Below are 14,695 nucleotides of genomic sequence, written 5' to 3'. Positions count from 1 at the left end.
CACTGTACAGCATCCAGGGAAGAATGGGAGGAAGAGGCTGATAAATTATGGAAAATATATTAAATTGCCCTCTCTACATGGTGCCAACAGCACCCATCTCCACTCTTGTGGCAGGCCAGTGTGGGATCCAATCCCTGCCTGGCTTGCTGGTGAAAGAAAAGGACATAAAAATCCTTCTCCCCTAGAACAAAGGTGGGCACAGCTGATCACTGACCATGGATTTTGATTAGGGAATCTGGAATGCTGGGGGTCAGGCTCTGAGTGCAGCTGTTGTTTCAACCCCATCTCAGAAAAAGGCAGTGGCAACCATTGTTCCAGTCCTCTTTGAACAGGGCAGAGGCAGTGGAGATTTAAAGACATGATGCTTCCTCAGGGATGTGCGGGACATTTACCTGAGGAGTTGCACATGCTGTCTAGGCCAGGAAAGCTCAGCTTTGGGGAGCCATTGGAGAAGCTCTTGGTGTCTTTCCTGATCCCTAACCTATGGTACTTTGGACCCCTGGCCCTGTTTTTACCAGGAAATATTGACTTAGGAAAGTCCTCCCCAAAGTGCACCTCCTCCCAGAATTTGCTCTCCACACAAAGGCATCTTGATACAGTGAAAGGATTGTAAAAAACTATGTAGAGGTGGATGGTCTGGGACATAGACTTGCTGGCTTCAGACAACTGGGAGAGGGAGGTCTGTCTGCTGTAAAAAGCAGGGATAATCATACTTCTGTAAAGAAGGGGAATCCAAAACAAATAACAAGCAAAAGCCCAAGACAAGACAGAGGCCCAGAAATATAGGGAAAACCCTGCACATGCTTTTGCCTTGGGCATACCTTCCTGGCAGAAGCTCAATAAAATCTCTGTTTTATCACCATCTGGTTACAAAACCAAGAAGTGGACATCTCAGGGAATATGTCCTAGAGTTAACATTCTAAAATATAAAAATGTATAGTGTGCAAAAAAAGAGTACAAGACAAAGAAACAGGAAATGATGGCCCATCCAATGGAAGTGGATAAAAATATAAAAAACACCAGCAAAGAAGATAACAATGTGGATTTAGCAAACAAAGTCTTTTAAAAATGATCTTAAAATTCTTAAGGAAATCAATAAAAATGCAGAGAAAGAACTAAAGGATACAGGGAAACAATGAGCAATATGAGAATCTTAGTAAAGAAATAGAAATTTTACAAAGGAGCCAAACAGAACTGCAGTTGAAGACCACAATAAGTGAAATGAAAAATGCCCAGGAGGGTTTCAAGATTGGAGCTGGCAGGAGAAGAAGTCAGTGGACTTTAAGACAAGCCGAGGAGCAGGAAGGAAAAAGAAATATTAAAAACAATAGTAGCCTAAGATACCTCTAAGACACCATCAAGTGTACCAATATATGCATTATGTGAGTCCCAAGACGAGAAGAAAGGAAGGACAGAAGTAATATTCAAAGAAGTAATGACAGGGAACTTCCCAAACTTCACAAAAGACATGAATATGCACATGCAAGAAGTCCAGAGAAAACCAAACAGGATAAACATGAAGAAAATTACACCCTGTCTTATATTGATCACATTATCAAATGCAAATGAGAAGGCGAGAATTATAAAAGCTGCAAGAAAAAATCAACGTGTTAATACAGGGGAGTTCCAATTAGATTGAATGCTGATTTCTCATCAGAAACTATGGAGGCAAGAAGGCAGTGGGTTGGAATACTTAAAGTGCTGAAAGAAAACAACTTCCAGCCAAGGGGACAATTCAACAGAAAGATGTAACAATTATAAATATCTATGCATCTAACAGCAGAACCCCAAAATATATGAAACAAGTACTGACAAATTTGAAGGGAGAAATTGAAGGTTCTACTTAGTAGAAGAATACTTTAAAACACCACTCCCAAAAATGGATAGAACATCTCAACAAGGAAATAGAGGACATGAATGATACCCTAACCAACTACACTTAACAGATGTAGGTAGAACACCCTACCAAGCAGAGTATACATTTTTTCTAAAAAACAAACAACAACATGGAAAATCATTCTCCAGGATACACCTTATATTGGGTCATAAAACGTATCTCAATAAATTTAAAAAATATTGAAATAATATGATGTATATCCTCCAACCACAGCATAATGAAGCTAGAAATCAATAACAGAGGGAGAAAGGGAAAATTCACAAATATTTGGAAATTAAACAACATACTGTTAAATAACCAATTGGTCAAAGAGGAAATGAAGCAAAATTAGGAAATACCATGAAACTAATGAAAATGAAAATATAATATACCAAAACTTATGGGAGGCAGCAAAGGCAGTGCTAAGAGGGAAATTTATAGTTCTAAATGTTTATATTCAAAAAGAGAAGACTTCAAATCAGAGAACTAGCTTCCAAACTGGAAGAACTAGAAAAAGAATGATATACTAAAACCAAAGCGAGCAGAAAGAAGCAAATAAAAATTAGAGATAAATGAAATAGGCAACAAAAGAGAAACAATAGAATTAACAAAACCAAAAGTTGGTTTTTTGAAAAGATCAGTACTATTGAGAAGCCTTTAGCTAAAATCTTTAACAAAATATGAGTAAACCCAATCCAACAACATAATAAATGAATTATACACCTTGATCAAATGGGAATAATGCAGGTGTGGTTCAGCATTAAAAAAATAATACATTAACAGAATTAAGGGGATAAAACCACATGGTCATCTCAGTTGATGCAGAAAAGGAATTTGATAAAATCCAGCAGCCCTTCATGATAAAAACACTTGAAACACTCAGAATAGAAGGAATCTTCCTCAACATGATAAAGGGCATATATGAAAAGTCCACAGCTAGCATCCTATTTAATGGTGAAAGATTGAAAGCTTCCCCTCTCTAAGATCAGGAACAAGACAAGGATGCTCATTGTTATCACTGTTAGTCAAAATTGTAGTGAAAATTCTTGCCAGAGCAATTAGGCAAGAAACAGAAATAAAAGGCATCCAAATTGGAAAGGAAGAAGTAAAACTTACCCCATTTGCATATGATATGATCATGTATACAAAAAATCTGGAAAATTCCAAGATAGTGCTCCTAGAGCTAATAAATGAATCGAGCTAAGGGGTGTGAGATCAACACTCAGAAACCAGTAGTGTTGTTATACATAAGCAATGAACAATCAGAAGAAGAAATCAAGAAAAAATTTCCTCTCAAAACAGCATCTAAAAGAATCTGATATATGAATAAATCTATCCAAGGATATAAAAGACTTGTGTGCAGAAAACTATAAAACATTGCTAAAAGAGTTAGAGAAGACCTAAATGAATGAAAGGACATTCAGTGTTTATGGATTGAAACACTAAATGTCATTAAGATGCCAGTACTACCCAAAGCAATTAATCCCAATAAAAATTTCAACGGCCTATTTTGCAGAAATGGAAAAGTTAATCAACAACTTTATTTGAAAGGCAAGGGGCTCCAAACAGCAAAAGCCATCTTTAAAAAGAAGAATGAAGTTGGAGGACTCACGCTTCTTGAACTTAAAACTTATTACAAAGCCACAGTAATCAAAACAGCATGGCACTGGCAGAAGGACAGAAATATAGCAATGGCATAGAATTGAAAGCTCAGAAATTACCTGTCACAAGTACAGCCAACGGATTATTGACAAAGAGGCAAAGACTACTGAATTGGGAAAGAATTGTCTCTTCAACGAATAGTGCTGGGGAAACGTGCTCTCCATTTGCAGAGAAAAAGAAGCACATGGACAGTTCCTCAGAAAATTAAGCGTAGAGCTACCAAATGACCCTGCAATCCTACTGCTAGGTATATGCCCCAAAGAACTGAAAATCAGGGATTCAAATAAATATTTCCATACTGATGGTCATAGCAAGATGATTAATAATTGCCAAAAGATGGAAGCAACCCAATTGTCCATCAACCAATGAACGGATAAATAAAATGTGGTCTATCAAAAAGTAGAGTATTATTCAGCTGTTAAAAGGAATGAAGTGTTGATGCATGTGACAACATGGATGAGCCTTGAAGACATCATGCCAGACATAAGAGGAAAAATATTGCATCATCTCACAAATGAGAAAAAATTAGAATAAGCAAACTCATGGAGTCAGAATCTAGTATATAGGTTACCAGGGACCTCCCGTTCCAGGGGTGGGAATATGGAATGAGAAGTTTGCAGGTTTCTTATTTGTATTTGATGGAAATGTTTTGTTAATGAATGGTTGTGATGGAGCACAACACTGCAAATGCAATTAACAGCACTGAAACATACACCTGAATATGATTTAAAGGAGAAATGTTAGGTTGTATATATGGTAACAGAATAGAAAATAAATTAAAAAAAATACATGGAACTACACTACACAAGCAGTGAACCCTAAGTTAAAACATGGACTTTAAAATTAACAGTACAATTATAAAAATGTGTTTTCATCAATTGTTAACAAATATTCCACACCAGTACAAGGTGTGGGTTGTGGGTGGTGTATGGGAATCCTGTATTTTATGCATGTTTATTCTGTAAATGTACAATTTCTCTATTAAAGAAGAAAGTTCAGAAAAAAATATGCTTCTATCTGTCTGAGAGCAATAGATGAAGCAAATTGGGCAAACTATTAATAGGTAAATCTGGGTAAAGAATATATGGGTATCCATTTTACTATTCATACAACTTTTCTGTACCTATGAAATATTTCAAAATAAAAAGTAAAAACCATGATAACCTTTAAGTAAAGCTATATTGTTTTATATTATTCTCTTGAATTTGGAAAGTGAATTTGGAAAGTCATAACTGCATTGTATTAACTGTAGTTATCTTTTTTTCCAGCTCTGCTCGAAGCCCAAGATGTAGACCTCTATCTGAGTCCACTGAGGAGACATATTCAGCGTCTCCAGGAGACAGAATTTCCACAGACTCACATATTAATTGCCCCATTATTTCATACCATCTGTCTGATCTGGAGTCATTCCACATTTTATAATACCCCTGCTCGGGTTATAGTTTTATTACAAGAGTTTTGTAATCTCTTCATTGATCAGGTATGTAGCACAAAAATTAGGAGCCGTAAGAACCATCACTATGCAGTAGGTTCTGTTAGAGCAGCAAAGAATAAGTAATTGTGGTCCCTAGTCAGAATAGTTTTTTTTTTTTTTCTGAAAGGAAGTTTATGATAACAAAGGTGAAATGTCTTCTTTTTTCCTAAATGGAGAGAGAGCTGTAGAAATAAGTGAGACATGGTCAGAGGACAGGTTCCTGCTGGATCTTGGTTTTTTTTTTTTTTTTTTTTTAATTTTTTTATTTTTTATTGACTTTGTAATAATATTACATTAAAAATATATATGTGAGGTCCCATTCAACCCCACCCCCCCACCCCCCCTCTCCCCCCCCCAACAACACTCGTTCCCATTATCATGACACATCCATTGGATTTGGTAAGTACATCTTTGGGCACCTCTGCACCTCATATACATTGGTTCACATCATGGCCCATACTCTCCTCTATTCCATCAAGTGGGCCCTGTGAGGATTTACAATGTCCGGTGATTACCTCTGAAGCACCATCCAGGGCAGCTCCATGTCCCAAAGACGCCTCCACCTCTCATCTCTTCCTGCCTTTCCCCATACCCTTTGTCCATTATGTCCACTTTTCCCAATCCAATGCCACCTCTTCTATGTGGACATTGGATTGGTTGTGTCCATTGCACCTCTATGTCAAGAGGAGGGTCAGATTCCACCTGGATGCTGGATGCAATCCTCCCGTTTTCAGTTGTAATCACTCTAGGCTCCATGGTGTGGTGGTTGTCCTTCTTCAACTCCATCTTAGCTGAGTGTGGTAAGTCCAATAAATCAGATTGTAGGTGCTGGAGTCTGTTGAGGCTCAGGATCTGGCTATCACATTGTCAGTCCAGAGATTCAAATCCCCTAAATATATCTTAAACCCCAACATTAACTGCACCTCCAGCACATTAGCATGAAAGTCTTATGAAGGGAGATCCCATCTGAGTCCAGATTCATCACACATAAACACCATTTCCAAAGAGGGGCCATCTGCCCTGGTAGTTAACCCCATCGGCCATGACCATAACTCCCATGGGTCTCTTTAGCCCTCAAAGGAACCAATATCTGGGGGTTGTATCTGCTTTATCTGTCTCTCTGACTCTGCTCAGTTGTGCATGAGGGCTGGATCTTGGTTTTTAATAGCCTACCTTTCTTCAAGAGATTTTAAGGTGGGTTGGAGTAAAAGTCATGAATGTATCGTACCTACTTTGTAGCATTCCTTTTGGTTTCTAAAAGGAACTTGGGCTGATGGAAAACTCTAAGAAAGTAGAATTAAGAGTATTTGGTAAATATATTTATCCTAAGAAACACAAGTGGAATTGTATCAAAAGATCATCTTGAAAGAATTTTGATTCACTGTTAATCCTTACAAATGTCTCTTTTTTGGTAGTTTCTCTAGTCCATCACCTGACTTTAACTTCCAAAATGTTTAAGAGAGAGAGAGAGAGAGAGAAAGAGAAATACTGCTTATTTTGACTTTCTCTTCCTTTTTATGTGAACACCCACTCTTCTTGTATCCATAATAGAGAATATTACGTATTTTCAGAGCTAAAAGATACTTGGAGATCACATAATCTGCTGTTTGGGAGTGTGTGTCTAAACCACCCAGGGAATTTTTGTAAAACAAATGCCAGGGCCCAACTCAGACCCTCTGAATCAGCAGCTGTGTGTATGGCTTAGCCTGTATTGGTAAGAAGCTTCCCAAGGGCTGGATCTTCTTTGACTGCAACAGGTAAACCAAAATCAAACTAGGTTAACAAGCCTCCTATGCTCCTCAACAAAAGCATGTATAAATTTATGTGAACTAGAAAGTCTAAACTGCAGTGACTTGAGGAGTATGTTTTCCCAGCAGGACTCAGATCATAAATTCAAAAGCCTCCCACCTCCTCCATTCTGCTTTTTTATGGTTAGCTTCATTCTTCACGTTCTCTTCACATGTTGGGTAAGTAGGCTTTTGGTCGCCTTAGATGTACATCCTTCTAGTACAGAAACTTCACTGGAAAGAGGCTATCTTCCTTATTAATTCTGCATTAATAAACATAAACAGTGGATTACATTGCCATTCCTGAAATAGTCATTGTGACCAGGGGATGAGGGGAATTTGGACAAGCCAGAATCACTTGCTCAGAGGAGGGTGGCCAACTGTGATTGACCTAAATTACTGATCTAGTCTAAAGCTTCCCAGTGGTTTTCACATCATGACTCAACTAGAATATTAAAATAACAACAACAGCAGCAAACTGCAAAAGGGAAGTAAATTGGAGGGGATTTGTAGCCTTCAAAATCTTCTCACAGTCAAAGCTTGATCTGCCCAAGCCAAAAAGAGAATTCTGTGGGATAGACAGTTTGGGGAACTCTGCCCCAATCCAATATCTGATATTTTTTAGATGAATTAACTGAGAGTTGACAGATGGCATCTTTTACTCAATTTCCCTGAGAAGTTTGGGGGAAAGCTAGACTAGAGAACAGGTCTCGTGATTAACAATGTAGACTTTAAGAATGAGATTGGGTTGTTAGTATGTTTATTTTCTCTAGCTTCTAAAGAGGTGGAGGAGTGGTGTTTGGGAATGGTCTTCTCAGACCAACCTGGATTCTAATCTAATTGAACCACTTAGGGGAAGTTAAATTACTTCTCTGAACCGTAGTTTCCACATCTATAAGAGGGGATAATGCCTAGTCCAGGGGCTGATGTGAAGCTTAAAATAAAAACCCAAGTGAAATGCCTAGGACAGTGCCTGGCATTTAAGAGAAGTTCAGGAAAAATTAGTTTTTTATGGTTCTCTTGTCCAAGCTGTTGACTTACAGGCCTGTTGGGGATATTGCTAGGGGCTAACAATAGGTCAATTCCTTGCTATATTTTATCACCTCCTTTGGTATTATTCGCCTCCTCACTCTACCTTTCTTTCTCTGTTGTGCAAACTCAGTTTTGTTCTATTGTTGATCAAGGGCACTTTAATGGCTTGGGTCTCCACTTGAAAGACCACAGTCCCCGCCTCAGGGCTAAGGACAATAACCACCTTTCCCCCAAGCCCACTTTTAGATAACATGATCTCATTTCACTGCATAGTCCTGTAGTCATGTGTAAACCCCAGAAGTGGCCATTCTTTGGTGCCTTGTAAGTGGCTTGTAAGGAGTCCTGGTTACTTATAAGCCTGTAAGCATAGGATCCCCAGTTCCTTACTCAGTACCATGGCCAGTTTTCCAAGTTCCTGAGGAAATAATGTAGCTTTTCCTGTTACTTAGTTACTATTCTTGGCTTCTGTCCAACGGCTTCATTGACCTGACTTCCTTCATTCTCCAAGTGACAGGTCCCGGACTTCATAGTAAGTCTGCTCCAACATGTTAGGAATTGAAGGATGAATACCGAGTCAGCTTTTGAGACCTTGGTTCCTTGGAGAACTAGAGTAGGAAGGCTCCTCCCAGCCCTGCTATTGTTTGCTATTTTTTTTTCTTTGTGCCAAAAGAAAGACCTAAAAAGTCTGTTTAGGTTGGTAGGTTCAAAATTATTTATTTCCTGGAAATGTAATAGGTATTTGAAAAAAGAATACATATAATTTAAAGAGAAAACACCACAAATTACTAACGGCAAGTGTGTACCTGTCGGGTACTACACAGCTTCTCTAGCCTGGGATCAGAGTGGACGTGGCCACCTTCATTTCCTGTTCCGCACTGAGTTTTGCTGCAATACTGCCATTGCTTATCTTTCTTAAACTTTTTATTTTGAAATATTTCAAATTTACTAGATAGCTGCAAAAATAATGCAAAACCCATAGAGAACTCCAAAATATCCTCCTACTCAGACACCCAGAGCCACCAATTTTAACATTTTGCCACATTTGCTGTCTCTCTTTCTCCATCCATCCATCCATCCATCCATCCATCGATCCATCCATCCATTTTCTAAACATTTAGGAGTAGGTTCTTGTTTTAGTTTCCTAGGCTGCTTAAAGTAAATACTATAAAATGGGTCCAGTTAAACAATAGAAATTTATTCTCTCACGGTTTGGAGGCCAGGAAAATGTCTAAATCAAGGCCTTGTCAAGGCAATGTTTTCTTCCTGAAGACTGGCCATCTGCGATCCTTGGCTCCTATGTCGTAAAGACCATGGCAGAGTATGCTGGTCTCTCCCTTCTCTTCTGGGTTTCATTTGATTTAGCTTCTTGCTTCCTTGACTCTATTCTTTTATAAAGACTCCAATAGTAGGATTGAGACCCATCCTGAATGAGGTGGGTCACACCTTAACTAAAGTAGTCTCATCAAAAGGTCCTGCTTACAATGGGTTTACACCCACAGGAATGGATTAAATTTAAAAACATGTTTTTATCTGGGACACAAACAGCTTTGCACCACCACAGTTGTGTGCATCATGTTCTTTGAACCCATAGTATTTCCATGTGCATTTCCTAAGAACAAAGGCATTCACTTACGTAACCACCTTAAGTATAGTCATCCAGTTCAAGAAATTTAGCATCGATGTAAAACTTAGAATATATTTTCCAATTCAAATTTTATATGTCCCAGTAATGTCCTTTGAGCCTTTTCTCCTATATTATTAGATCCAGTCCAGGATCATGTATTATATTTAACTGTTATTGTCTCCTTAGTTGCTCTTTTTTTTTAATTGTGGGAAAATTATACAACGTACTATCCCAACTTGACCACTCGCAAGCATACCTTTCAGGGGATTAACCACATTCATAATGTACTACCTTCACCACCATTCATTACCAGAACTTCCCCATTTCCCCAACAGAAAATCTATACCCATTATGCTTTGACTCCCCATTCCCCCTCCCACCTGACCCTGATAACCTATACTCTATTTTCAATTTCTATGCATTTGCATATTCTAGAAATTTCATTTAAATGGAATCATACAATATCTGTCCCATTGTGACTGACTTATTTCCCTGAACATGATGTCTTCAGGGTTCATCCATGTTGTAGCATATATCACAACTTCATTTTTTATGACTGAGTAGTATTAATATATACATATCACTTTTTGTTTATCCATTCATCTGCTGATGGACATTTGGGCTCCTGTGAATAATGCTACTATGAACACAACCTAAATATAAGGAGTAAAGCTATAAAACTCTTAGAGGAAAACAGGGAAATATCTGCATGATCTTGTGTATATTAGGCAATGGGTTCTTACACCGATAACATGAACAACAAAATAAAAAATATGTAAGTGAAAAGACAACCAACGAATTGGGAGAAAATATTTGGATCTGTGTGTGTCGCTTCTTTCATTTCTTTTGGATATACCTGAAAGTGGGATTGCCAGGTCATATGGCCATTCTGTGTTTAATTTTTTGAGGAACTGTCAAACTGCTTCCCACAGTAGCTGCACCATTTTACAATTCCACAATGTATGAGTGTTCCTATTTCTCTGCATTTTTGCCAGCACTTATTATTTCTGTTTTTTTAAAATAGCCATTCTTGTGGGTATGAGGTGGTGTCTCAATTCTCTCATGGCTATTGATGTTGAACATCTTTTTGTGTGCTTATGGGTCATTTGTGTATCTTGTTTGGAGAAATGTCTGTTTAAGCCCTTTGCCCATTTTTAAATTGGGTTGTTTTTTGTTATTGAGTTGTATATATTCTGGATATAAAACTCTTTCAGCCATATGGTTTCCAAATATTTATCTCGTTCTGTTGGTTGTCCTTTCACTTTCTTGATAATGTTCTTAGGCATAAAAGTTTTTAATTTTGATGAAGTCCAGATTATGTATTTTTTCTTTTTATCCTTCTCACCCTTCACCTTTCTCTATTCAAAACTAGTTCATGTGACTTACCTCAGCTAGATTTTATATCTGTAATTCTGCTTAAGTCCTCAGAAAAGAAGTTTGCTAACCTGAAAGGATCTTCAATGATGTATTGACTTATACCAGCTCTTTCTCACCATTGCTTGTGACACTATCCTGTCTAATAAAGAGACCATATTTTAAAAAGCCAGAGTCTGGTAAAACCCCCTACTCGCCCCCCACCTCCAGTTAGTGTATTTCTTTCTATGAAAAAAAAGACAACTGTGCAGAATATATCCTGGAAATCATATCCATGCAAATTTGGATTGCAAAATTGCCATACCTATGGTGTTGAGCAAGAAATTAGCCACTGCTCGAATGCATAAATTCAGAAATATTAGGGCTTCCTGCAGATCATTAATAATTTTTTAAGTAGAGAAATTGTGGGTTTATAGAAAAATCATGCATAACATGCAAAGTCCCTATATATATCCCCTTGCTTTAGTGGTATAGATTTGTTACAATTGATAAAAGCACATTTTTATAATTGTACTATTCACTGTAGTCCATGGTTTAATTTGGGTTCACTGTGTTGTAGAGTTCCATAGAGTTTTAAAAGTATTTTATTCTAATAACATATATACAACCTAAAATTTCCCTGTTTAACTGCATTCAAATATATAATTCAGTGCTGTTAATTGTGTTCACACTGTTGTGTTACCATTACCACCATCCATTATCAAAACTTATCCATCATCCCAAATAGAAATTCTACATTTTAAGCATAAATTCTCTATTCCCAACCCCATGCCATCTCCTAGTAACCTATTTTCTAGATTCTGACTCTCTCAGTTTGTTTATTCTGATTATTTTATATCAGTGAGATCTTACAATATTTGTCCTCCCATATCTGGTTTACTTCACACTACATGATGTCTTCAAGGTTCATCCATATTGTCACACGTATCAGAACTTCATTTCTTTTACACTTGAATTATATTCCATTGTATGTATATACCACATTTTGTTTAGCCATTTTTTTACTTGGTGGACACTTGAGTTGCTTCCATTTTTTGGTAATTGTGAATGATACTGCTATGAACATTAGGTGCAAATATCTATTTGACACCTGGCTTTCAGTTCTTCTGGGCATATACCTACAAGTAGGACTTCCGGGTCATATTGTAATTCTAAAAACTTGCTGATGAACTGCAACTGGTTTCCATAGCAACTACACTATTTACCATTCCCATCAACAATAAATGAGTGTTCCTGTTTCTCCATATTCTTGTCAACACTTGCAAACACTTCTGTTTTTAAATAGTAGCCATTCTAGTAGGTGTGAAATGGAATAATATTCTGATATTGATTTGCATTTCCCTAATGGCTAATGATCTTGAACATCTTTTCACGTGCTTTCTGACTTTTTTTATATCTTTCTAGGAGAGATGTCTAGCCAAGTCTTCTGCCCATTTTTAAATTGGGTTGTTTATCTTTTTGTTGTTGAAGGGTTTCTTTATATATTCGGATTTTAAACCTTTATTGGATATTTTCAAATATTTTCTCTAGCTGTGTAGGTTGTCATTTTACTTTGATGATAAAGTCATTAGAGTCACAAAAGTTTGTACCATTTATATAATTTTTTGTTTGTTGCTTGTGCTCTGGATGTGAAGTCTATGAAATCATTGCTAACACAAGGTACTGAAGATGCTTCCCTACATTTACTACTAGGACTGTGATGATTTTAACTCTTTTTTTTTTCCTCCCTCCCCCTCCCCTGCCGTGTTGTTTTTGCTGTCTGTGTCCATCGCTGTGTGATCCTTTCTATTTCTTTTCGCCTTCTCTTCTTTCTCCTCTAGAAATCACTGGGATTTTATCCTAGGGACCTCTGATGTGGAGGGAGGTTCCCTGTCAATTGTGCCATCTCAGTTCCTGGTCTCTGCTATGCTTCACCTTGACTCCCCCCTTTGTCTCTCTTGTTGCATCATTATCTTGCTGTGTGACTCACTTGTGTGGGTGCTCGGCTCGCCACACGGGCGCTTGGCTCACCGCATGGGCACCTGCATGTGTAGTCGGCTCACCGCATGGGCACTCAGCTCACCACACAGGCACGCTTTCTCTTCTTTTTCACCAGGAGGCTCCGGGGATCGATCCTGGGTCCTCCCATGTGGTAGGTGGAGACCCTATCTCTTGAGTCACATCCACTTCCCTATTCTAAATCTTATTTAAATGTCTTTGAGTTGATTTTTGTATATGGTGTGCGGTAGGGGTCCTCTGTTTTTTTCCCAAATGGAGTACCAGTTTCCCACCACCGTTTTTTTTTAACTTTTATTCCTCTCCCCTCCACCCCCAAGGTGGCTCCCTCATCTGTCTGTTTGTTGTCTGCTTGTCTTTTTTAGGATGCACCAGGAACTGAACCCAGGACTCCCATGTGGAAGTCAAGAGCTCAACCAGTTGACTTCCACTCCCTGCTGGTTGTGTCATCTGCTGGTGGCTGCATCTGCTAGTTGTGGCATTGCTGGTTGTGGTGGTTGTGGCATCTGCTGGTTGTGGCAGTTACAGCCTCTGCTCATTGTGGTTGCTGGTTATGGCAGTTGTGGCATCTGCTGGCTGCAGCATCTGCTCATTGTGATGTCTGCTCGTTGTGGCAGTTGCTGATTGCAGCATTTGCTTGTTAGTGCTATTGTGGCATCCGCTGGCTGCAGTGTTTGCTTGTTGCTGCAGTTGTGGCATCTGCTGGTTGCCATGTCTACTTACTGCTCCTTTTCTTCAGGAGGCACTGGGAACTGATCCCAGGACCTCCCATGTGGGAGGCAGGTCCAATTGTCTGAGTCACATCTGCTCCCCCCACTACCATTTTTTGCAGAGACTATTCTTTCCCTATTTAGTGATTTTGGACACTTTGTCAAAAATGAGTTGGCCGTAACTGGGAGGGTTGATATCTGAGCCCTCATTTCTATTCCATTGGTCTATATGTCAGTCCTGTGCCAGTATCATGCATTTTGATTACTATGGCTTTGTAATGAGTTTTAAGACAGGAAGATAGGAAGGTGTGAGTCTTCCCAATTCATTCTTCTTTTTTCAAAATGGCTTGCAATATTCAGGGCCTGTTACCCTTCCATATAAATCTGATGATTGACTTTTCCATTTCTGCAAAGAAGGTTATTAGAATTTTAATTGGGATGCATTGAATCTATAAATTGCTTTGGGTAGTATTGACATCTTAATGATGTTTAGTCTTCTGACCCATGAACACAGATTGTCCTCCCATTTATTTAGAAACTTATTTAATTTCTTTTAATTACGCTTTGTAGTTTTCTCTGTATATGTCTTTTATATACTTGGATAGATTTATTCCTGAAATATTTGATTCCTTTAGATGCTATTGTGAATGGACTTTTTTCTCTATTTCTTCTTTTGATTGTTCATTGCTTATGTATAGCAACTCTACTGATTTTGGGGTGTTATCTTTTACTCTGCCTCCTTGCTGAATTAATTCCAATAAATAAATAATTCCAATAAATTCATTTATTAGCTGTAGGAACTTAGATATGGATTTTTCAGGATTTTCTGTATATAGGATTATATCATCTACAAATAGGGAAAGTTTTACTTCTTCCTTTCCAATTTGGATGCCTTTTATTTCTCTCTCTCTCTCTTTTTTTTTTGACTTATTCCACTGGCTAGAACTTCTGTTACTGTGTTGAATAACAGCATTGACAGTAGGCATTCTTGCCTTGTTCCTTAGTATAGAGGGAAAGCTTTCAATCTTTCATCTTAAAGTGGGATATTAGCTGTGGACTTTTCATATATACCCTTTATCATGTTGAAGACATTTCCTTCTCTTTCTAGTGTTCTAAGTATTTTTCATCATGAAGGGGTACTGAATTTTATCAAATGCCTTT

The 14,695-nt window shown here is 38.0% G+C and overlaps 1 protein-coding gene across 1 annotated transcript in view; it reads left to right on the top strand.

Moving 5' to 3' along the window:
* The window catches only part of DNAH11 (dynein axonemal heavy chain 11), a 372,691-nt gene that overhangs the window by 25,052 nt on the left and 332,944 nt on the right, over nucleotides 1–14,695 (top strand). Inside the window, exon 6 of the mRNA XM_071215123.1 lies at nucleotides 4,807–5,018. Coding sequence (XP_071071224.1) covers nucleotides 4,807–5,018 — 212 coding nt within the window. The remainder of the gene's footprint in view (nucleotides 1–4,806; nucleotides 5,019–14,695) is intronic.

This window comes from Dasypus novemcinctus, chromosome 5, assembly GCF_030445035.2.
Source record: "Dasypus novemcinctus isolate mDasNov1 chromosome 5, mDasNov1.1.hap2, whole genome shotgun sequence".
Taxonomy (NCBI): domain Eukaryota; kingdom Metazoa; phylum Chordata; class Mammalia; order Cingulata; family Dasypodidae; genus Dasypus; species Dasypus novemcinctus.
This window is presented reverse-complemented; position numbering and strand designations above follow the sequence as displayed.